The sequence below is a fragment of the Ambystoma mexicanum genome, chromosome 3q, assembly GCF_040938575.1.
Source record: "Ambystoma mexicanum isolate Mex_15411 chromosome 3q, UKY_AmexF1_1, whole genome shotgun sequence".
NCBI lineage: Eukaryota > Metazoa > Chordata > Amphibia > Caudata > Ambystomatidae > Ambystoma > Ambystoma mexicanum.
In genome coordinates this window covers 143,086,011-143,110,916 of record NC_090926.1, presented here as the reverse complement: position 1 = coordinate 143,110,916, position 24,906 = coordinate 143,086,011, and the positions used below count along the sequence as shown (strand labels likewise).

Genomic DNA, 24,906 nt, shown 5'->3' with positions numbered 1-24,906 from the left:
TATTTGCCCAGCCCTTATCAGTAGTGAAACCTTTCTGAAGCACGGTTAATCAGTCCATGTAAATGTAAAGTGTTGCACAAGGAGGAAGTGTCGATTATCTTACGTTTGCCTTTAAAGGAAGCGTGTCAATGCTTAAAACCGTGAGCGGTTTTAGGTATTAGATAAACAACCACACACTTCCACAGTGATAAAGCGACTTTCAAATACTTGAATGGTGGCTTACAGAGTGTTATTATTGTAAGGATCTTAATGCACACATTATTGAGCTATATTTTACTGAGCTCAATGGGACATATGCAATTGATAAATGGGGAATAATGGCTGGATTGGGGTTTAATTGCCCGCTACCCAGGTTGACAAGTTGAATGATGTATGGCGTCCGGCAAACCACTCAGTCCATTATTGCCTTGGCACCCGCTGGAAGCACCCAAGGAGCTAATGGTAGATTAGAAAAAGTACTTCTTTGAAAAAAAACCTTTCAGAGATGCCTGAACCAAGATGGCCTCTATTCAAAATAAAAAAGGAAGTTACAAAAAGAGCCTTTTTCTACTTCATGGCAGCCAGAGTGAATGAGTGATGGTGGGACAGTGGCATATGAAATAAGTGTGTATTAATAAAATTTAAATACAGAGCCCAGGGGGCATGGGAGGTGGACAGAAGGTGACTCATGAGGATGGGTGCTGTGAAGTGTCTTTGGGATCGTTGAGTTCAGCCCGTGATCCAAGCATGTCTGAAGCACCCAGTGATTTGCACAAAAACTCATAACAAGATCTGGGATTAAAAAAAAGAAAAACACAATTTCTAGGTAACCAAAACCTGATTTGAGCTTATATAATGCTTTCCAACTCGGCTAAAATCTTCATCTCCTTTGACCTGTTCGTATCCTGCTTCAGTCGCTTTCATCTAATTTCTGATTTCCTTCTTTTCAGCCTGAGTTCATCAATGTGTGTTTCTGGTTCATCCCACCAAGCCTGCGAGAGAAGTCGGAGTCTTCAGATTTCTGGAAGAAGCTGGAAAAGGTAAATGTTACTCTAGGCACTCATAAAAGAACAGGCACGTGGAGGTAACGGACAATACTGAATAGCTGACCTAGTCATTATCACACTTGCACAATATGCACGAACGTGCTGCTGAAAGGGTAAGCCGCGCACTGTACTAAGAGAAAGATATAAATAAGTGTTTTCATGCAATATACAGCACACTTTCTGAGAATAATTGGCTAAGAAGCCAGAGTGTTTGTAATTGTTTTGTAGGGTAACACCAATCCAATACATGCAAGTCACCATCACTGCACAGGAACATTAATACTTTGCTATTAAAAATGCCATGTCACATTGAAAACATGTCCCACTGGCTGCACAATGTAGACCGGTGTAGACACGTGATAACATTACAGTAATGCATGCCAGGTCACATTTAGACATACCTAGACTGGTTGCACCAAAATGTCAGTCATAGCAATAACCCTCATCAAGAAGAGAGCACACATTCAAGCCTGGGTCTCTTCAGCCTCTAACAACACGGCCAAACTCTTTCAAATCTGCAAGTAACTGGTCAATCCTGTTGCAGTCTCTACCTCTCCTGTGCCCTCCCAGGCCCTCTGTATGGCTCTGCCACTCACTTCTCTGCTAAATCTCAGGACATTGTGTCCTCTATCTCCTCTTCCCCTCAAGCCCCCCTTTGGCCATCTCTACCTCTCCTCCCCCTTTCTCCTCTTTCTCTCTGACAACACCTGACAAGGTTTCTAGACAAGTCCAATCTATGAAAGTTTCTTCCAAACAGGTGCTCCCCTGCTCCTCCAGAACCATCAAAGACCATATTGACACCCACGCTCCAGCCTTAGCCGATTTCTGTAATCACTCTTTCACCATTGGAATGTTCCCATCTCTCCTTAAGCACTCCCTTGTGCATCCACTCTTCAAGAAGCCACCTGCCGATTCTACCTGCCCGGGAAACTATCGCCCAATCTCCATCACCCCTTTCATGGGCAAACTCTGGAAAAGCTGGCCATCTCCCAGCTTAATCTCCACACTGAATCTGTTGTCTACATTACCATCAGTCTGGCTCCAGAGCTGCTAGAGGCACGGAAACTGCTCTCCTGAACACACGCGAAGATCTTCTCTCTAACCTTGATTCCAGCATTCCTTCTGGCCTCCCTGCCCTTCTCAAACTTGAGCAGACCACCTGAAGTTTCAGAAGCAACTCAAAACTTTCCTCTTCACCTCTGCTTTCTCTCTCTCCCTCTCCTGCTGACCTACCGTCTGCTGTACTGACTGGTTGCTTGGCTACCCTCACCATCTCTCTGAATCCAGGCTCTTTCTTGATCAGTCACCCTTGCACTGCCTTCGGGCCGATCATGCACTTAGGGGCTGTAACTGCAACCCTACAGTCCCTTGGTCTCTTTGCAATACCCAGAGCTGCGCTGCCCTGTCTGCACCTACTCAGAGCATTACTGCCCTGTTTTCCCCTCCCCTCTTCCTTGCACTTCCCCCTCCCTTTCCCCATGCATTTCTCATTCTCGCACTTACACGATCTGAATGACACAAGGCGTAATAAGATGGCTTGTCTTGTCCTCCCTCTATCTTCCCTCCCTTGTCTTGTTGCACCTAGAAACACTTGTGTACAGGCATTTTATAAATTACTTATATCATATCATTTATTTTATCACAGATGCCCAGAAAAATATACAATGCAGCAGTAAGAAACGGCTAGACTGGCAGCACCCAAATGCCAGTCTCGCCAGGTAATTACACTTAGCAGGACAGCTTTATCAGAAATGCGCAGTTAAAAAAACGTCATACCAAAATGCCTCTCTAGCCACTAATACCACATATCATGCCTGCTTAGCCTGGACATGGACAACTATTATGGTTTATGACACAATCCCACCCTCCTCTCCCTCCTAACACCTACCCCAAACTCCAAAATCAGCTCTTTGGCCCAGAATTACCTTCACGTTCCTCTTCCTTGTCCCAGAACTTACGTATGATATAATATGATATGATATGATAGGTTATTTATAACGCGCTTAATACCCAGAGGTTTCTAAGCGCGGACCCAGGGATCGAACCTGTGTTGCTCTGTGTCATCTTGCTTCCAAGGCGAGCACGTTGCCCCTGAGCTATCCTCCCGAGACTCCTACACGGCTACACAACAAGAGGTAAGCAACCCCTTAGTTTACGTACCTTTGGTTAGAAGAAAGTGGTTCCAGCTTGCTTCTGTTCCTGTGTAGGTCTGCAGATCCTGGTGTTCCTGGGCCTCAGTCATGGGGACAAGAGGGACAAGAGGGAGGACGCGTGGGGGCTACTGCACTACGAATGAAAGGTCAGCAGCAGCAATGCCCAAACTTCAGATCAGTGGCACTTCACAGTTTCAGCTCCTCGCTTCTCTCACAAATAGCCCCACCGCGGTTCTCAGATACCACTCTGGACTTTCCTTGCATCTGGGGTCCAGCACTCTGTTGAGGTGGCGCAGGCCTGGCCAGTCCTGCTTCCTGGGAGTCCGGAAGATCTTCCTGGAGCTCACGTCCTTCTTAAAGACACTCACTAGATTCCAGTGTTCTTCTCCATGGTACTCGGTTCCTGCAGCAGCAATGGAAGTTTAGCCATCTCTAAGAGGATGTGCAGATGAGCTTGTCTTGGGGTTGAGCCCAAGGGGAGGAGTCGTCCTTTGCAGGTCGTCTCTAGTCGAGGCGAATTCGGAGCTTCAGCACAGCAGCAGGGCTTCACCGGGCAAACCAACGGTCCAGGAGGCTCCTTGCCTCATAGGTAAGTATTGGGATGAGGAAGAGTGGGACTAGGAGTAATGACAATTACAGGTAGCTAGGTCAGGCCTTACCTCCATGTACCTCTACCTCATCCTAGTATTTGTGTATGAGGCATTTGCCTCATACACAAGTACTGCCTCATACACAAGTACAGAGGCGAGGAGGAATAGGGCTAGGAGTAATGATGATTACCATTAAGTAATCAAGGCATTAAACACAAGTAGTGGCATAACACTATTGAGTTGACAGGGCTTCAGCACTCCCCCCAGCCCCTTCCCTGAAATTCTGGGCTATGTTGACTCAACCTGGCTGAGCTTCAGAGCAGTTGCCGGACAGAACAGGACACAGATGTTAAACAGCACCTGGGTTTCGCTGTTAACAAGGGCCTAGCAATTACTAGCTTAAAGCATTTCACTGTTAGTACCTGCATTCAAATGCCATTTTTTTTACACAATTTAAATTGTGATGTGGGTTTAGTACTTGCATGCCAGGGGAGTGATTGGAAGGGTAGAGAGGGAACAGGAGACTGCTCATTCTTACTGCAGTCCATAAGTGGGTGCTTTCAGATTTAAAGGAGAGAGTTAACTGCTTGTAACATTGAAGCTGCACTAGAATAGTCTCATTAAAATGCGTAAAGAAGTTAGATGCCCCCCACAAATCAGTTTGCCCCTCCCCCACCGCCCATGAATTTCGTGCCTTTCCCAACATTTGAAGGATTAGCACCTCGAAATGTAGGTTTTGTTGCGCCCCTGAACACAAGCACACACACCATTCACCATATACACACATGCACACCCAGCCATCCATACATTATAGTGTGTACTCTTTCACCATACTGGCACACCCATGCAGCCATCCATACATTTAGGTGTGCACCCTTTTTCCATACAGGCACTCCCAAGCAGCCACCCGTACATTTAAGTGTGCACCCTTTCACCATAGAGGCACACACACCCAGGCACCCACCCGTACATTTAAGTGTGCACCCTTTCACCGTTCACGCACACACGCACACCCAGCCACCCAAACATTTGTGTGCACCCTTTCACCATACACTCACACAGGCAGCCACCTACACATTTAAGTGTACACACTTTCACGTCATGAGGTTGAGGGGAGTGCTATTACTTCAAAATGAAATTGGGCCTCATTTCGAGTACGGCGGTAACCCTTATAGTGCTACTGGCGGGTTGCCACCGGACTCGGAATGATTTACCCATGCCTGACCTCCCAGTGCCCCGGTTGCACGGAAAGCCAGGCGCCGGTAAATTGTAGTTCCCCATTCCCATAGAATCCCACAGGACTCTATTGGAATCGGGAACACGGAAGCACCGGCACCGTTGTTAATAGTGCCAGTGCTTCTGTGACGGTCTGCCTACTGTGGCCGATGTGCCCGGCAGGGTCTGACCTGTTGGGCACAGCGGCTCCGTCAGGCAGATCTGTAGTATGCTGGTCTGGAAACAACAGTGCCTGTAAGCTTACCAGCACCATTGTTTCCGGACCGCCATACTTATAATGAAGCCCATTGTTTCTTTTTGAAGTCACTCTGGCTTCATAAAGAAATTATTTCCGTTAAGGACGGAACCATAATGGAAATAATTTCTTTATGAGGCCACGGTGACTTAAAAATAAAAAATAAACGATACCGTATACCACCACATTACCGCACTGCCCAACTACGAATTTGGGGTTAAGGTGGAGGAAAAACCTCCAGCAAGATTCTGGAGGTTTCTCCTCCACCTTACTGACCAAAATCGGCCAACTGGGCGATATTACCAGTGCCAGGATTACTGCCAGCGGTAAATACCACCGAAATCCCTGATGGATTCCTATGGACTCCCATTAATGGGGACTAACACCACCCACCGTCACTTTTAATTCAGCTGTAATACTGCTGGACCAAGTGTAGTAACGTTAATACAGGTTGCTGGTATCTCAGTGGATTTACAACTGAGATGCCACCAAACTTGGAATGAGGTCCAAAGTCCCATAGATATCGTCATCAGATGGTGCAGAGGGGATTGTGCAGCCAAAAAAAAACACTGGACAGTTTATACCCATAATGAAAACATTAGAATTCTGTTTACACTTCATTGGGTGAAGGAATGGTATACATTGAATGCAGGCCTAGGATAGCTGCCTCACCTTCAGCACTATACAACCTATAGCAGGGAGCACATGTAGCAATATCCAGGGGAACCCATTGATATGTTCAGCCATGCTTAAAGATGCATTTTAAGAAAGCAAGTCTCCTTCACACATACTGCAGAATGTAATATGGACTCATATACTCATATATACATGGAGTCGGAAATGGGTTTTGCAGCCTCTATGTAGTGACAGGACAGTGATTTCAATAAGCTGCTCATTTTAGTTGGCTGGTATATAAAGTGAGCCGTACAAAGTATGTCCCCAAGGTTTCATTGATGGAGAAGGCAAATTCCTCTCCCATCCCTTGCCACCTTTCTGCCTGACTTCCTTATGCCATCAGTGCTGCTAGCCAAATCTTTTCCCACTTTGGCAGACTGTCAACTGTCACCACGCTAGGTGGCTCTCTATGCAGAATTGCTTGTTTTTAAAGTTTCTGCCCCTACCCACGCTCCTGCCTACCCGGTGGATTCCATTTCCTCCTACACTGCTGCTCGGACTTTCCACTCTCTAACCCACAATAAGCTTTCTGTGAATAGAGTCCAGGATAGTGGCATATTGTGCACATGCCCAGGGTAAACCAGACCCTAGTGGGTGTAGGGAAAAGATAACATATTTAATAAAGCAGGATTAAAATAGAGTCAAGGTTGGAAAAAGTACAGTACAAGAGGAATTAACATTTGAAGGGGTATAATGACATTTGCTGATCTATTTAGACGATACAGATGATAGAGTTTGAGACCTAGGCTAGCCATTGGTGGTTCCCTTGGCATATGCAATGTTGGGGAGGACCTAGCGCCTTGGCTAGTGCCTTCCTGCATCCCCCAAGCGCTTTACAATTAGGGAAGACTTCTCTACGCACTATAGCACTGAGAAAGCTTTTTTCATGCAAAAATAATCACATACAGCCCTTGGTGGCCACTAAATGAAGATAGTTTGTATTTAAATATAAGGTGCAAATAACTATTTAGCTGAATACATTTGTAAAACTGTTACATTGGGGGTCATTATGAGGTGGGCGGTAAGGGATTACCGGCACCGATAAGGGCACCTGTGCTGGTAATCCCTTACCGCCCTACTACGAGGACCCTTAGCGGGTCCCGTCCTTAACGCCTGGTTTTCCCAGGCGTTATGGAAGGGACCCGTTAAGGGACTTCAGAGCTAATAACGGCCCCCTATGGGGACTCAAATGGGAATGGGGAATGGTTCCCGGAATGGGGACTTACCAGGTCCTCCAAGGTCGGAATGACCTGGTAAGTCCCTATTCCGGGAACCCGGACCCGGAATGCGGTAAGGGGGTAGCCATGGCGCTAACAGTGCCATGGCTACCTCCAACCTCATAATGACCCCCATTGTATTTAGTTTTCTCAGAGCATGGTAAAGAGCAGAATCCTCTCTGCCAAAAGGAATGCATCCTGTGACAAAATAGACTACAGGCACTGCTGTGGTGTTCGCTAAGGCTGGCAGAGCACACAAGGTAACTCAGCAGCTGTTCCCTGTCCATCAAAAGCCCATGCAGACTAAGAATAGGAGAATGTACATGCTCATGCACACAATGCAACATTATGTGAAAATAAGGTTTTTAGGAGAATTATTGGACCAGATAAAATATAAGAATATTGAGTGAAGTGTTGGCAGTATGGCGGGACGGTGTGTTTATATATAAATGTTTATAATATAGCAAATTATGACAAACAGGAGCTACAATGTATTCCTGCATAGGCAGCAGTATGCTAAGTAGTTTGTAACCTGGCCATGCAAGAAGGAAGACTGCAGAATCCCATGAAAGGCAAGAAGGACAGCTTTGGATGAGCTATGCCAGTATCCAGTTATCAAGTTGAACACGACATAAGGAGCCTGCTTGGCATCAGTCTGGAGGAGCCAGCCACAGAAGAAGTACAGAATGCTGGTCAGGAGTCCTTTGCCCTATCCTAATTTTTGTACAGATTAAATTGTTATCCTTGCAAAACAAGACACTTGGCCTTAATTCCCTAGAGGGGTGAACTTTAATCTAGTGTGAGCATAATTAGGGGTACTTGTATTTAAGGGGTACCCCTGTAAGTTGGGCTGCCTTTCAGCTGCTTGCCCCGAGTGTGTGTGTCTTTTGTTTGTATCCCCACTCCTCCCTGTACTATAGGCATGTGTGTTCTCATGGTGGGTCTCTTATGATAGATAGAAATGTCCTCAAAAGGTTGACTTGTCTGCTTTCTTTGCCCAGAAGACTGCATTTGAAACAATTTTCATTGAGTGTGTGTACATGTATTGCTGTAGGGAGATCATTCTTTGCTTCCTTTTTTGAATAAAACATTTATTTAAATACAATAAAATATAGATAAATATAGATGAACTGGTAAACAATTGTGTAATCATTGGCAGTGGATCAAACCATTGTTAATTGGGAAAAGAGAGTATAAAACCTGCAAATGTAGCTGAGAACGTTTCTGTGAAGTTGGTTGCTAGTAAATGTATTGTGTGTTTTTTATGTCAATGCATGGTTGTATGATGGACCGGAGATGTGCTCAAGTGGGCCAGTGAAGTGTGGATGCTTCTTAGCCAGATACATTTTGACTGTCCCATCCTATATACAGGGAAGATAATAAGGGGGTGTTAAAGTGACTGCCAGAGGACCAAGAGCAAAGAGTTAGCAGCGTATAATACATAACTGATGATATTAATGGTAATCTCTCTCTCCTTAACTTAACCGACTAACCATTGGTTAGCTCATGCACTCATCGGAAATCTTTGATTAGGTCCCATTTTGGAGACCTGTGCTATGCCTAAGGGAACGAGAAGTCCCATTAGCATACCTATCGTTATACCCGATCAGCAGGTATTCCTACCCTCACCCCACTCAAACATTTATTTCCCCATTCCTTGACTTACTCACTGTTTCCAGCAATTCTTCATGCAGATCGGGAGACATCCAACCGGCAAACCGATCGGGTGCCCGCGTCTGTTTTTGTTTACACACCGTTTCCATGGCTACTGCCCCAGAAAACAGTAGCAGTCATCCCCTAGAGTGTGGCGGCCATCTTTGCCTAGTGTTTATGTCAAAGGATCTCAAGGAAACTATTTCCAAATACGTTTGTTATTGGGCATTGCACATATCCTGTCACTACAATTCACGTTGAGGCCATATGGACGCTTGCCTTGATGACCATGTACTGAATTACTCTTGCAATTGCACTCAAGTATCAACATTAAGCGGGGGCGTGGCCAGCATGCGAGCACAGAGGAGGTGAACCTCGTGAGCTCTGCTGGCCGCCAATGATATCCTGGAAATTATCCTGTTTTGGCGGTACATTTTCAGCTGCCTCTTCACCTTCAGAAGTGTGAACGTCCGTGGGTGCCCTCTGTGAAATTACAGGCCCACATTGACATCCCTTCCGCAGTTAATCAGCGGATAGGGTGTTACGCGGCTGTGAAGAAGGAGGCAGCCCCAGATGGCCGACGCGGCGGAACAGAGGAGCCAATGAATGAAGGAGGAAGGCGCAACGCACAACGTATCTGAGAGCTGGCATCCGGGAAGGAGGAGACCCGGAGACCCGATGGCAGGTACCCGCTGAGGAGCTGGCTGGTGGAGACCCTGCACCGGAGCCGCACCACTGGGAGACACGAGGGGGAAGACTCAGCCCGGGCAAACTTGACCGCGGTCACCCCAAGAGCCCCCAGGGTGCTCTGGACTCCGGAGGAACGGTGACCCTCCTCCCGCACAGCATGGCAAGACCGCAGACACAGCCTGGGTCGCCTTGACCATGGAAGCCAGCGAGGCCCCATGGTGCTCAGAATGCTCTGGGTGCACTCTGGACACACACGGGATCCAAGATGTTGGAGTGGACGCCGCACAGCCTGTCCATACCGGCAAGGAACGCAAGCTGCCGCGAGGCCGCCCAGTGACCCACCGAACCTCTTGTGACCCTCCGGGGAGAAGGAACAGGGAAGGATCCCTAATGGCAGACCGCCGCTCGATGCCAGCCATAAAGACCGTGCCCTCCGGCTCTGTGGGACTGGAGTGTGAGAACCAGATCCCCGGAGCGTGGGCCCTGAAACTGGATGCCCGCAGCCGCTGCCGCACTGGAATGCACACCAGCTTTTCCCCCAATACACCAAAAAGGTTGCTGAAAGGAGGAAAGCAACATTGAGGCCAGCCACCCTCGAGGACTCACCCCCTGGTGCGACCCAGTGACACCAAAAGTGCAGTAGGTGTATTTGGGACTACAAGACATCACCCCATGGCTACCAGGTGAGGGTGGATAACCTCACACAAGATTTGCACAGAAGGGAGCGCTCTAGAACACACCAACGCATCCAAGTGGCACGTAGGCATGGAGGGGCGCAAGCCAAGTATATACCATCCTGATATTTCACAGCACAGCTCGCAGCAGCACCCCGCACAAGGACAATTCACTATCCGGTTACGGCCAACAGGCATGCTCACCGGGCTGTGATATTGGACATCCTGGTCTAAATCCCCAGTTCTGCACACTCCTTATCCTGGCAGTGGATAGCGCAACGGACAACGCCACAGCAAGGGAAAGCCCGAAGTGACACAGGTTGTGGCTCCTCCCTACCAAACATTACTGAGAGGTTGGAAAGATCCACAACTGCCCTGGGGCTTCACCCCCGTAAGGCAATCGACGAACGGCATTTGATCACCACGGAGGGACCACTACGACACTCGAGCCTGTGGATAGCCCAGTGGTGCAGAAGACGCATTCTGTACCCCTCTCGCCTCGGCCTACCACACTATTCCTGGTGCACCACCGGATGTGAGGATGGGCAAGGATAAAAGTAAGAGAACCACAACACAGAGCACTATGGACCAGTACGCCACTAGTTCCTTACTCCTGATGCAGGGATCCAACAGACCCCGGCAACACCAGATGACTCCCTGACACTGAAGGACGTGATGGCGGCCATCGCCAACTCCCGCTCCTCGATGGAGAAAAAGATAGATGGTATTTCGACCGAGGTGTCCTTCCTCCGTCACGATCTCCAAAAACTCTCGGCTAGCACTGGAGAGGTAGAACATCGTGTGTCCGGAATGGAGGACAGCCTTGGTGTGGTGCAGCAACAACTATCACAGGCACTAACATGCCCAAAAATGCTGGAAACACGTGTGGACGAGAGTGAGGGCAGATCGCGCAGGAGCAATATCCGCATACTGGGCCTTCCAGAAAACAGAGAGGAGCCCAGTATGGAGCTCTTCTTGGAGCAATGGTTAGCAGATCTTTTTGCACCTAAAACCCTCTCAAAGTTCTTCACCATTGAGCGGGCCCGCAGCATCCCAGCGGGCAGACCGATCCCTGGATCGTCCCCAAGAATGGTTATTCCCAAACTTTTGAATTACCATGACAGGGATGTAATATTACAGATGGTCCGGACAAAGGGGTCGATCACGTACAACGGAAGCAAGATCGCCTTTTTCCCAGACTACACCCGAGAGGTTCAACGGGCCAGACAGTCATTTGAACACCTCAAGAGGAAGCGCACTCAATGAATATGAAATATGGGCTGCTATTCCCGGCCCACCTCAGGATACAACACCAAGGCACTACCATCCATTTTACCGACCCACAAGGAGCTTGGAAATGGGCTGAGACTCATATTGATGGAGACTGGTCAGCGCCAATCCCTGGGAACACACCACGGAACAGACCACGTCAGGAGAGACCCCCAGGACAACCCGTTCCACAGGAAATGCCGGAGCCGGAAAGACAGCGGAACAGTGAAGACAGACAATCATAAAAGGTTGCTGAGGTACGGTAACTACTTAAAGGTCGAATCAGGGTGGGCTACCATCCCACCTGTCACCAACCTCACCAATGCCTTTCCCGCCTCTACACTTCGACGTCGGCGGCCAAGCTGGCTGCTAATAAACCCCTGGCACCTCTGCAAGGACAGTAAGTACCAGGTGAGACTGAATTAGGAGAGTTTACCTAGTTAATTAACGCTGTAGCGCCAGTTCCCCAGCACCAGCATGTTCGGGCGACAGATACTTCAGGCTGGGGTGGAGTATGGGGGGGTAAGGGGAAATGTTTATAGACACATTCACAGGGTAGTTACACCAGTTTTATCACCACTCACGAGGCCGCCACTCGCCTTTTCCTGGGTACACTCAATGTTGCTCCATATGACCGCTATGTTTCCAATTGCAAACACACCAAACGCTCATTACGCACACCATCACATCCTGCATAACAGAACTCTCAACATAGATCACTACTGACCATATGATGGCTGAACAAACCCCACTAAAAACTCCAGACGGCCTTAAACCCCTTAAATACGACACATGGAATGTTAATGGCATGGGATCAAGCATTAAACAACGCCTTCTTGTTCAATTCCTGAACAGACATTCCCCCGACGTGGCCCTCCTCATTGAAACCCACTTGGCAGGCTTCACCTGCCAGTTTTTTCATAGAACTAATTGCTGTCTGGTGTTCCACGCGGGATACACGGTGGGATCCCGGGGTGTTCTGATACTCCTACATAAGCGACTTCCATTCGAACTGAGTGCGGTGGAGCAGGATCCCAGTGGCCGGTTTGTGTTGGGGCGTGGCACGCTTTGGGGGGAAACACTAGCTATACTAGCCATATACTCCCCGCCCGGATTAGGGGAAGGGCTGCTCAGAGAAGTGACTACCATTCTTGATCATCACCAGCTGGATTTGTGGATCCTGGGGGTGGGATTTCAACAACGTGCTATGCAACACTCGCAACCAAACTCATATTCGGAATCGCAACCCCAACATACCCACTAGGTTGGCTACCTTTTCATCCGCGCTAGGCCTGTGTGACGTATGGCGGGAACTCCACCGTGCAGATCAAGGCTTCTCCTTCCACTCAGGAGCCCACACGTCCCTTTCCAGGATAGACTACTTCTTTCTCCCATCCTCTGAGGTGTGTAGAGTCATTAAAGGCATGGTCTAGTAAAACATTTTATTTAAAAAATAGATAGGCCACATTAAAAAAAAAATACTAGCATCCTCCGTTTTAAAACTTCCTATGTAAAATTTTGAGATATTCAAGCTCAAAAGAAAGCACAAGGGCGCCGCCATTTTGTGAAATGGAGGCCCTCCTGTGCTGGCTTTTGCGGCACTAATGAAGGAAAAGCCAGCCAGCTGTAGTAAACAAAGTCTACCGCTGGGTGGCTTTCCCTTCATTAGTGCCGGGACTCGGAGGACGCGGACCGGAGACCAGAGCAGGAAAGCTGCAGCTGAATCTCGGTAAGTGCTATTTATTTTTTTTATAAAAAATAAGCACTAGCTGCGGTTTTTTTTCTAAGTTTTCCGGACTGGAGGAGCCCGGAAAACTTAGAAATAAAACCGCAGCTTTAAAAACGTATTTATGTTTGCAGTCGCTTTTGAAGCGACCGCAAACATAAATACAACGTTATTGTGTTGGAAAACGCTGCGGTTTTTAAACCGCAGCGTTTTCCAACACAACCGTGTTGTGTCTGCCTGAATCTGCTTTACCATTTGGGGCTCTCGGGCTCCCCGTGGGGAGCCCGAGAGCCCCAAATGGGAAATCAGCTGCAGGTAGAAACACTATGCGGCATGTAAACACAACCGCGTGTGTTTCTGCCTGCTGTGGCTTTCACTTTGGGTCTCCGGTGCTCCCCTGGGAGCACCGGAGACCCAAGGTGATAGCCACAGCAGGCAGAAACACACAGGGTTGTGTTGGAAAACGCTGCGGTTTTTCTTTCCAAGTTTCTCAGGCTCCTCCGAGCCGGAGGAGCCTGAGAAACTTGGAACGAAAAACCGCAGCGTTTTCCAACACAATAACGTTGTATTTATGTTTGCGGTCGCTTCAAAAGCGACCGCAAACATAAATACAGCGTTTTTAAAGCTGCGGTTTTATTTCTAAGTTTTCCGGGCTCCTCCAGCCCGGAAAACTTAGAAAAAAAACCACAGCTAGTGCTTATTTTTTGTAAAAAAAATAAATAGCACTTACCGAGATTCAGCTGCAGCTTTCCTGCTCTGGTCTCCGGTCCGCGTCCTCCGAGTCCCGGCACTAATTAAGGGAAAGCCACCCAGCGGTAGACTTTGTTTACTACAGCTGGCTGGCTTTTCCTTCATTAGTGCCGCAAAAGCAAAAGCCAGCACAGGAGGGCCTCCATTTCACAAAATGGCGGCGCCCCTGTGCTTGCTTTTTCGAATTTTGAGCTTGAATAGCTCAAAATTTTACATAGGAAGTTTTAAAACGGAGGATGCTAGTATTCTTTTTTTAATGTGGCCTATCTATTTTTGAAATAAAATGTTTTACTAGACCATCCCTTTAAGGCAGAACTGCTCCCCCAAGGTATCTTGGATCACTCTCCCCTGGAGATGGTGATTCGCACGAGTCGGCCATGGCCCCCCCAGGACGTGGCGAGTGAACAACTATTATCTGGGCCTTCCTGAATTTGTAGAGTTCATTACAGAGAAATCTGATTAATATTTTGAAACAAACACAGGCTCTATAGAGGACCCAATCATACTATGGGAGGCACACAAGCCAGTGCTCAGAGGGGAGATGATCACCTGGACGAGTAACAGAAGGAAAGAGCACCACAGGAAAGTGACTGAGGCACAGGGGAAGGTGGAAAAATGGCAAACTAAGTATATATTAGATGCCTCCCCAGAGACACACCGCTCACTGATAAAGGCCAAGGAATCCCTTCCTAACACGGCACTAGACAATGCAAAACAGGCGCATAGGGAATCAAGGACTGGACTCTACGAATGCGGTGATAAGGCGGGCAAGTTGCTGGCCTGCTTTGAGAAACATGAGGAGGGGCATAGATATGTCAGACAGATTGTTGACAATGGGAACAGTCCGGCCCAAATAGACTCGGATATAGCAGAGGCATTCGCCGAGTTCTATGCCGATCTGTACAGGGCCCCAGTTGCCCCAACAGACCCATCCCTCCGGGACGAAATTGTGATCCCACAATTATCGGAGCAGCAAAGAACAAACCTTGATAGAGACCTAGAGGAAATTGAGATAGCGGAGGCCATAGCCCAGTTACAATCCGGGAAGACGCTGGGTCCCAACGGATTCCCAGTTGAGGCATGGAAGAGACTGGGCAGCGACAAGATGGCAACACCCTCCCATAAAATGTTCCTCGCAGCCAAAGAGCAGGGCACTCTCCCCATGTACCTTAGAAGGGCCAGCATCGTGGTAATCCCTAAACAGGGAAAAAAAAACGAATCATGCTCATCATACAGACCGATATCACTTATTAACGGCAAAGCCAAAATTCTCACTAAAGTATTAGCCACCAGGCTGCAATCGGTCATATCCTCTTTGGTTCATCCTGACCAGTGCGGCTTCATGCCACATAGGTCGACTAGAATGAATCTACACCGACTCCATTTATTACTAGAACGTGCCCTAATTCTGAAACCGCCACTCGCTCTTCTGGCAATCGATTTCGAGAAGGCGTTTGATTCAGTGACATGGGGAAGTCTGTGGGTGATGATGCGACGCATGGGGATTGGAGAAACCTTTATTAAATGGGTTCAGCTTTTACATGAGGAACCACAAGCGGAGGTCAGGGTAAATGGCTCGTCCTCCAGAACCTTCCTACTAGGCAGGGGCACAAGGCAAGGCTGCCCACTATCCCCCCTCCTCTTTACGCTGGCAATCGAACCACTGGCACAATGGCTTTGACAGGTCACCACAGGGCATGGGTTCCGATGGCCGGAAGGACGAGAAGATAAGGTCTCCCTCTATGCGGATGACCTGTTACTTTGAGCGACCCAGAACGTGCAGGCCCGATAGTGACCCGGATGTTGATAGCCTTCGGGGACTTTATCGGTCTAAAAGTAAACTGGGGCAAATCGGTCCTCTTTCCGGTTAAAGGAGGAGACCGGGCAATCCCACGGGATGCCCCTATCGAGTGGAGAGAGAGGGCTTTCACAATTTGGGCATATGGGTCTCTGGGAACCTCTCGGCCTACGTGTCCCGTAACTTGCACCCATTAACGGATCGCTTTGCTGAAGATGTGAAGCACTGGATGCTTCCATCCCTCACGATAATGGGTAGAGCAGCGCTTTTCAAGATGCTGGCACTTCCACATTTTGTATGTGTGTTACAGAACGCCCCACATGTAACACCGGACACAGAATTCGTCCAAGTGGATCGCCTCCTTAGGAAACTGATATGGAAGGGCGGGCAAACCCGTATCGCGTTAACAACGCTGCAGAGGTCCATTTGGGAAGGGGGCATTGGAGTACCTCACCTCCTGTCCTATTATTGGGCCGCCCAGCTACAAGTGGTCAAGGGCCTGCTTCACGGAGACCAAGAACTCCCACATATCAGGGCGGAGATGTCCGTCGTACAGGACAATCCGCCACTCGCCACACTCTACCAGAACCTTCCAAGAACCCCTCCATAAACTATTTCCGCACATACCGCATCATCTGGAGGCAGGTACATATACACATAGGCTGGGGGAATAGACTAACTTTAGCGCAACCGCTATGGCACAACTACATGCTCACTGAAGTGCGGAAACTTGCTATAATGATCCGGTGGGTGGAGGTAGGGATAACCACAGTCGGGGACGTAATTACAGATGGTTCCATTCTCCCATTTGAGACACTGGGCCTCATTACGACCCTGGCGGTACGGGGTAAACGGCGCCGTAAAAGGTGCAGGCGCCGTTTACCCCGTACCGCCTCATTACGAGGTCCCCTCGCGGGACCCAGGAAGCAACGCCTGGTCAAACCAGGTGTGCTTACCGGGTCCCGCGAGGGGAAGAGGGAGCAAACAACGGGCCAACTCGTAATGGCCCGTTGTTTGCTCCCTCTCCCATTCCCATTCAGCCCCTATGGGGGCTGAATGGGAATGGGGAAGGACCGGGTCCGGGTCCTTGGAGGGAGGAATTACTGGGCTTTCCGAACTCGGAATGGTCCGGTAATTCCTCATTCTGAGGACCCGGACCTGGATGCGATTTCCAATAGCGGCATGGCTACTGCTGAGGTCGTAATGAGGCCCACTGTAACAAATATTCGGAATTCCCGAGAATGAGCGTTATCATTATTTGCAATTCAGGCACGCCCTCAATGGTCACAGGCAGGCACTCACGGACGCACCAGGGTGCTCCCCCCTGGAGCGCAACCTACTTCCACAACACATTCCCACTAAAGTCACGTCAATCTTATACAAAGCCATAAATGCATTAGCTACACTGGAACTGGCCAGCCTAAAGACCAAGTGGGACCAAGTGGGAAAGGGATGTAGGCCGCATAGAACCAGAGGACTGGATCCAAGCACTTATGCACGCACATGAGATCACCATAGACTCCAAAATCCAATTGGTACAACTCAAGATATTGCACCGAGTCTATTACCTACGAGTTGCCCTGTTTGGATGGGGGCGGGTCTCTAACCCCAACTGTTTGAGGTGCCGGGGAGAGGAGGGTACCTTCTTCCATTTGCTCTGGGAATGTCCCCGGATAAAAACCTTCTGGACGCAATGCTGTCAAAGACTGTCAGGGGCCCAGGGCCCCACAGTGGCATTGGAACCTGCAAAGCTGCTGTTAGGGGTCCCGGATGAAAATGACTCGAATAAGTGGGAGGGAATCTTCCTGTCTAATGCAATCGGTTTAATAAAGCGTGATATAGCACAAAAATGGGGAGCCCCGAACTGTCCAACCCTAGCCCAATGGTCCGCCGAAATGGACACCTGCGCAGCAAAAGAACACAGAATATATACCAAACTGGGGTGCCAGCCAAAGCTGACAAGATCTGTGCGAAGTGGGAGAGGGTGTGGACTGAAAACTAGTGTGTTGAAACGGGAGGGTGAAAGGGAGTGTATTCAATAATGTAGCATTTGGTCACACAGCTGTGGAGACAAGAACGAAGCGGCACAACAAAACTTTACGGTACTGAGAAGGCGGCAGGAGGCGGCGGGGGTGTGAATGTAGGGGTGGGGGGCTTGTATTTTGTATGTTGTACATTGTTACTAAAAGCAATAAAATGTGATATTAAAAAAAAGTATCAACATTAAGCGTTGCTTATGCTATTCCCTTGGTAACACGGTTGTATTGTGGCATGTAGCACGACACCACCTCACCTCCGCTAAACTCATGCCTATACTGCCTCTATACATCTATAGTTACTCATGAAGGCTGCTAATATTGACAGTTCTACTCTGCTCCCATTAACGTTACCTCGGATAACCGACTTTTCTCATAATGGTCTCAATTTACAATATATATACACATTAGTGTTCCACCATTAATATTGAATCGTGGTAAATTATTTTGTTTTAAGGTACATTTACCTACACATCTTCCTTAAGTCATTTGTTCAAAAATGACAACAGTCACCACATCATATCCCGGACCAGAGCTCCAGTTACAATCTTGGTCAAAATCTGAAGTTCATATTAAAGCCCATATTGTCCTGTCCTCACCATTGTTACTGAATTGTCACAATCCCACAGTTTCCTCCTGAAGCTCTAGTCCATTCACAAGTTTGAGGTTTGCCCGCAAGACAAGGGGCAGCCAATAAAGTCACTAACACTTGTGGATTCTATGAATAGACATGTTCCCCTAACCAATCCCCTTGCCCAATAGGTTTTATTATTTGCCACATTGGATGACATCATAGCTGACACACATTGGGGTATAAAGCCTTTGTGTACCTAAAAAGTAACCCTGAGTGCGTCAACTACAATTTGCTGTTCGCCGATTGCCCTACTTTATAGATTTGATAATAAAGTAGTAATTTGCCACAATCTTTGAGTGTCTGGTTATTGGGTCCAAGATTGTTTATTATGGTAATCCAATTCTGTACATAAATACGCCCAATAAGTGCTACTGCACAGAGGTGTTACATATCAAGACCCTACATACCTCTGTGTACCACTCACAAACAGATGGCCTTGTGGAAAGGTTTAAACAAACCTTAAAAATAATTCTCCACAAATTAGTAGAGGCGATGGTAGGAATTGGGATATTATGATTCTGTGGGCACTCTTTACGGTAAGAAAAACACCTCAGGAATCTCAAGGCTATTCCCCTTTTAAATTGTTATATGGGTGAGAACCTCGAGACATGCTGGATATGTTAAATGAGACTTGGGAAGAGAGAGAAGAGGCCATCCTACCCATTTCGCAAACAGCTCAGAAGCTAGAATCTCATATGGATGCTAGTGGAGAAATCATAAAACAATAGCTGAGTAGGGTCCAACAACACCAAAAGACCCTACATGACAGACAAGTACATTGTGGAATCTGTCTTAGTTCTCCTTCCTACATCTGAGAACAAAATTATCTCAAAATGGTACGGTCCCTATAATATTCTTGCGAAAAATGGTCCCTGAATTATATAGTGCCACAACCGGATAGATGCCAGAAAACAGAAATGTATCATGTCAACTTGTTTAAAGAGTGGAAGATTGACCCGGTAGAGGAGACTACTTAACCATGACTGCCCTTCTCACAGACTAAGACTTAGAACACCAGTTGTTCCCTCGACATTTACTACCCTCGCAACAAGGAAATTTACATGATCTCCTAGACCAATTTGATGAGGTATTCTCAGAACAACCCAAGAAAGTACACATTTTTTCTCATCATGTCAGGACCCCGGCTCGGGTAAACTGTACATCTAAATGCCTACTGGATCCCGGAAGCAAGACGGAAGATCATTGAGATGGAGCTCCACCTAATGCTCAAGGCTAATATCATTGAGCCCTCTGAGAGCCTGTGGTCCTGCCCCATAGTTTTAGTGGCAAAACCAGTCAGGATTTGGAGATTTCAGAAAGCTGAAATCCATTTCTTCATTTGATAACTATCCAGTGCCACGCATTGATGAACTCATTGAGAGGTTAGGGTCATCTGAATATATTTCCACCTTAGACTTAACCAAAGGATACTAGCATGTAGCCCTGAACCCCTCCTCTCGCCCCTGATAGGGAAAAAAAATATTTTTACACCTTGCCGGGACACTTTCAATTGAAAGTCCTAACCTTTGGTTTACACAGGGCTCCTGCCACCTTCCAGATGTTAATGGACAAGGTTTTATGACCCTACACAAGCTTCTCTGGAGCATACCTGGACGATTTCATAATTCATAGTAATAGCTGGCCCGAACAGATGCACCATATCAATAGCTCTGAGGAGAGCTGGTCTACTAGCTAACCTGATGAATTGTCATCTAGTCCCGGCAGCTGTCAAGTACCTGGGCTACTTCTTGGGAAGCAGATTGATTAAACCTCAGGTGGAGAAAGTAAAAGTGGTGGAAGAAACACCTGTGCCAAAAACCAAGAGAGATGTTGAGTTTTCCTCGGATTGACCGGCTACTAAAATAGTTTATACCAAACTGTTCCACCTTGGTTGCCAGTCTAATTGACAAGATGAGGAATTCCCATCCCCATAAGCTTGTCTGGGGAAATGAGGACGAACCAAGCTTCGAGGGTGTGAAACAAAGCTTGTGTTAGGAACCGATATTAAAAATGCCTGATTTCAATCAGGAATTCATCCTACCGACCAATGCCTCCAAAGTCGGGTTGGGAGCTGTGATTTCACAAGAACACGATGGCCTGGAACACCACATATTGTATACGAGTCAGGGGTTATTTCCTAGAGAACAGTCTTATGCCACAGTTGAACTGGAAGCCCTAGCCATGAAATGGGCAGTCATAAATCTGCAATATTATTTGACAGGAAGAAGGTTCTGGCTTGTGACCGATAACTCCCCTCTGAACTGGATGAGACTGAGGAAAGATTCCAATGCCTGAGTAATGAGATGATATTTAGATCTCCAACCCTTTTGTTTGTCACTGGAACATCGAATAGAAAAAGAACAAGGCAACAAGGACTTTCTGAGTTGTTTCCTGCTTTCCAATATGGTCAATTTGTCCCTTCTCCTCAAAGGGGAGCCAGCCCCTGTGAGGCTTGGGAAGTGAGCTCACTCCAAAAGACCCTCCCTAGCGGGTCTGGGCAAGTGGCATCTCACTGGGAGTGACTACTCCCTCTGGGACAAGGACTCCCAATCCGATAAGGAACTCCCAGTCTGGAATACATTCCTACATGGGTCTTGTAAAAACAGTTTTTACTCCTGTTCCGACTCCACTAACCAGTGACAACCAGTGACATTCCTTATATCCCTTTGGCTTCAGGTAATGCTGGATGTTGTCTGAGCGCCACAGTCAAAGAAAAAAAACACACCCTTTTTGTTTGTGAAGATGTACATAAACACAGGAGGAAATGTGAATGGGAGGGAAATTCCTACGCAGGGTGTAGTGTGACTCCTATGCCTCGGCGAGCCTTTGTAGTGAAGACCGCCTGGAGGGATGGAGACATTCAAAACTGCGAAATCAGTGGTGGAGTGGTGGATGAGGAAGCCATTAGCTGAATGCAGGAAGGCTGGCGTGTTGATTGACCGGGGAGACCAAGTCGGGAACGAGGCATAGATAGAAGAGTGACTGTCTCATCTGGTGGCGTGACCACAAGGGAGCTGTGGTGGGTTTGGAGCTCAGGAACTGATGCAGAGACCACAGTGCAGAGGGGAACCTAGATCCAGGAGCTCCACACAAGAAGTGCATTTGCTGCTGAGATGTGCAACAGCAGAGAAGCGAACACTCTCAGCGAGAAGACATAATTAAGAGGTAGGAACCTTGAATGTCGTGTCTGGAGAAGCTGAGGTTACGGGAGCCTGATAAACCTGAGCATAGAGAGAGTGCACCTGTCGATGGGCCATAGGGCTGCAGAGAGCCCTGAGAACTAAATAGATCATCAAGGATGGAGAAGCTGAGGGTATGGAAAGCAAGCCTGTCAAGAGGCCATAGGGCTTTGGAGAGCCCCGAGAAACAAAGAGCCTGTCAAGGCTGGTGAAGCCTACCAAGTGGTTACGGGAGCCTGATAAGCCAGAACAGAGAAAAAGCAGGCCTGTCAAAGGACCACCGGGCTTCAGGGAGCCCAGAGGAACTACGAGACAGCCAAGGCTGGGGATACCAGCAAGGTTATGGGAGCCTGACAAATCAGAGGGGGCAGATGCCCTATTCAAGACAAGTGGCAACACAGCCAATAGAGGGCCAGGGGACTGTGAAGATTCAGAGACCTAATAAACCTAACAATCATAGAGAAACAGATTTAGGATGGTTTCAAGCACCTACTCAAGGATAGGAAACTTAAATGAAACAAACCTTGATTTTCCTGAGAAAGAGGAAACCGTACGCAAGATGTTGTTTTATGACAACAAAACCTGCTGAGAGGTTATGAACTTCCTTTTGAAATACTGATGAACTTTGTACAGAAGCAACAGGAAGTCCAGTGATTGGACCAGGCAGGAGCCAAAGGAAGAGGCCTCAAAAAGTGGTATTTAGCAGAATAGGATTTCGACAGAGGACTGTTTTCTTTAGGCAAACACAGTTAGTTTTAGTTTCTAGGCCGGGAAAATTCCCTCATAGAAATAGGGCAAGAAAGCGGTTTTGTTTTAATTTTAAAAAACACCCTTGAACAAGTCAGCCATTGGGCCGATCCCCTTCTTCTGGTTCGCCACAACACATATCGAAAGAAATAGTGTCTGAAAGGTGGCAAACCTCCACCAATAAGGTGTCACAATGACGAAGGAGAAACCAATGACAAAGGGGAAAGACTATAATGAAGGAGTGGAGTAACGCTGTGAATAAAAAAGACTGTAAGGAAGAAGGACTGTGACAAAGTAGAAGGGTTGACAATGAAGGGAGGTGATAAAGGAGAAGGGCTGTGATGAAGGAGAAACACTGATGAGGGAGAAGTAACATGACAAAGAAAGACTACATTGAAGGAGGAAAACTGTGACAAAGTAGAAGGGATGTGAGGAAGCACTGTGATGAAAGAGAAAGACTCTGATGGATGGTGTGGAAAGAGAAGGACTGTGATGGAGAATGACTGTGGTGAAGGAGGACTGCAAAAAGGGACTGTGATGGAGGAGAAATACTGTAAAACAGGAGAAGGACTGATATGAACGTATGTGGCAAAGGAGAAGGGAATGGCAAAGGACTTAGATCAGAGAATAAAACTTTGATTGTGATGGACTGATGAAGGTGAAGGGTTGTGGTGAAGAAGGCTATGATGAAGGAGAAGGCCTGTGATGAAGAAGGACTTTGATGAAGGTGAAGGACTTCGATGAAGGATAACTGTGACGAAGGGGAAGAACTATAATTGTGAAGAAGTGGCATGGCTAGATGTCCCAGTTGAACTCAGACCTTTCTCCACATGTGTCAGCCAGCAAGAATAAAAGCACTCCCTAGTCAACCAATGAGACCTAAGGTATAACAGGATCGGGTCCGCTAGGTCCTCTGCAGCTGTAGAGGGAACAACAAAGTACAATCAATATCCTAATATGTTACCTCGGTCAATCCATCCATACGACAAATGACGTACCTGAAATGGGCATACACAGGTTTATGAAGGTGAAGTGGAGTCGTGTAGCCTGCCGACACAAGGGGGTAATGCAAGGTGAACTGAATAAGCCTGGTGGATGGGGAGCCGTATTAGTCTGTATTCAGTTCCAGAAAGATCCAGGTCAAAATACAAAGTTCCATGAAAGTTCCAATCCCGGTCAAAAAACAAAGTTCCAAGAAAGTTCCAAGTCACCAATGCAGTAGGGTAATCCAAAAGAGTTCCAGGAAGTACAATCCAAAATCCAGCAACTAAAAACCAAAAAGGAAAACCAATTTCACCAAAATCCAAGGGTAATCCACATGGCAATCCAAAGGGAAAATCCAAGAGGTCAACAAGCCAAGGTCCAAGATGCAAAACATGAATAACAGAGAACAAGCAGGCTAAAATGCCAGAACAGCTGATAAGCACTGGAAGCTGTTTGCTGGTGGAATAAATAGCTGTGTTGTTGCATTTCCAGCTTGCAGCGTAATCGTGTCATGTGAGGGGCCGTGATCACGTGACAACATCAATCTACGCTGTGGATATGCCGGCCGCCGCCATTGAGCAGTGTTGGCCAGTCGCCAAGGAAACCGCCAATGGTGCGGCAGTGAATGGAAGCCGCCAGGGACTCTAGGGAAAATGGCAGCGGGCCGGGATGGGAAACTGGGAAGTGCGCAACAGAGCCCCTCCCTAATGCCCACGGACCCCTAAGGCGTTCGGGATGGGAACTATGGAATTGGGCAAGCAAAACAGGAGCATGTTTATTGTTAACAGGTTGCCATGTCCTTTCCTCAGGGCTGTAACCCTTCCAGTCTACTAGGTACTGAAGATGGCCAAGGAGAGGGGAGGAGGAGGTACAGAAAAACGGGTAGGTGTAGGACAAGGTTTCAGAAGAGAAGTGTGAAAAACTTGATGGATATGCTAAAATGCAGGTAAGGAGAGCCGGTAGGAGACAGGGATTGATGACCTTTGTGATTTGGTAGGGACCCACAAAGCGCGGAAGTAGCTTGCGACAGCCAGGAATGGGGAGATAATGTGTAGAAAGCCAAACCTTATTCTCCGGACTGTAAAGGGGAGCAGGACGCCTATGTGGATCAGCTATGTGGTGCATGCGCTGCTGAGAGGTCATCAGATGAGAATGAGTTTGAGTGTGAATAGTACGTAGGTCCCGATAACGAGCATTGGCAGTGGGTATAGATGTAGATTGATTATCCAATAAAATCAAAGTACATTGATGTTGGCCATACAAGGCGAAAAAGGAGAGACACCTGTAGCGGAATATGAGTTATTGTATGCAAATTCTGCAGTGCACAATACGTTGAACCATGTATCTTGATTCTGCAAACATAGGCAATGCAGATACTGCTCAAGAGTTCGATTCACATGTTCTGTCTGGCCATTGGTTTCTGGATGATAGGCGGGTGAGAAATAAGCATCAATCCCCAAAAGTGTCATTAGAGCCCCCCAAAAATGGGAAGTAAACTGGAAACCTCTGACTGTAATGATGACAGAAGGAAGGCCAAACAGACAAAACACATGAGGAAAATACATATCGGCCAATACAGGAGTGGAATGTAAACCTGCACATGGAACAAAATGGGCCATCTTTGTGAAGCTATCG

At 47.6% G+C, this 24,906-nt stretch overlaps 1 protein-coding gene across 1 annotated transcript in view; it reads left to right on the top strand.

Annotated features, from left to right (window-relative positions):
• The window catches only part of CSAD (cysteine sulfinic acid decarboxylase), a 251,637-nt gene that overhangs the window by 210,243 nt on the left and 16,488 nt on the right, over positions 1-24,906 (top strand). Inside the window, exon 14 of the mRNA XM_069653337.1 lies at positions 930-1,019. Within this exon, the coding sequence (XP_069509438.1) occupies positions 930-1,019 (90 nt within the window). The remainder of the gene's footprint in view (positions 1-929; positions 1,020-24,906) is intronic.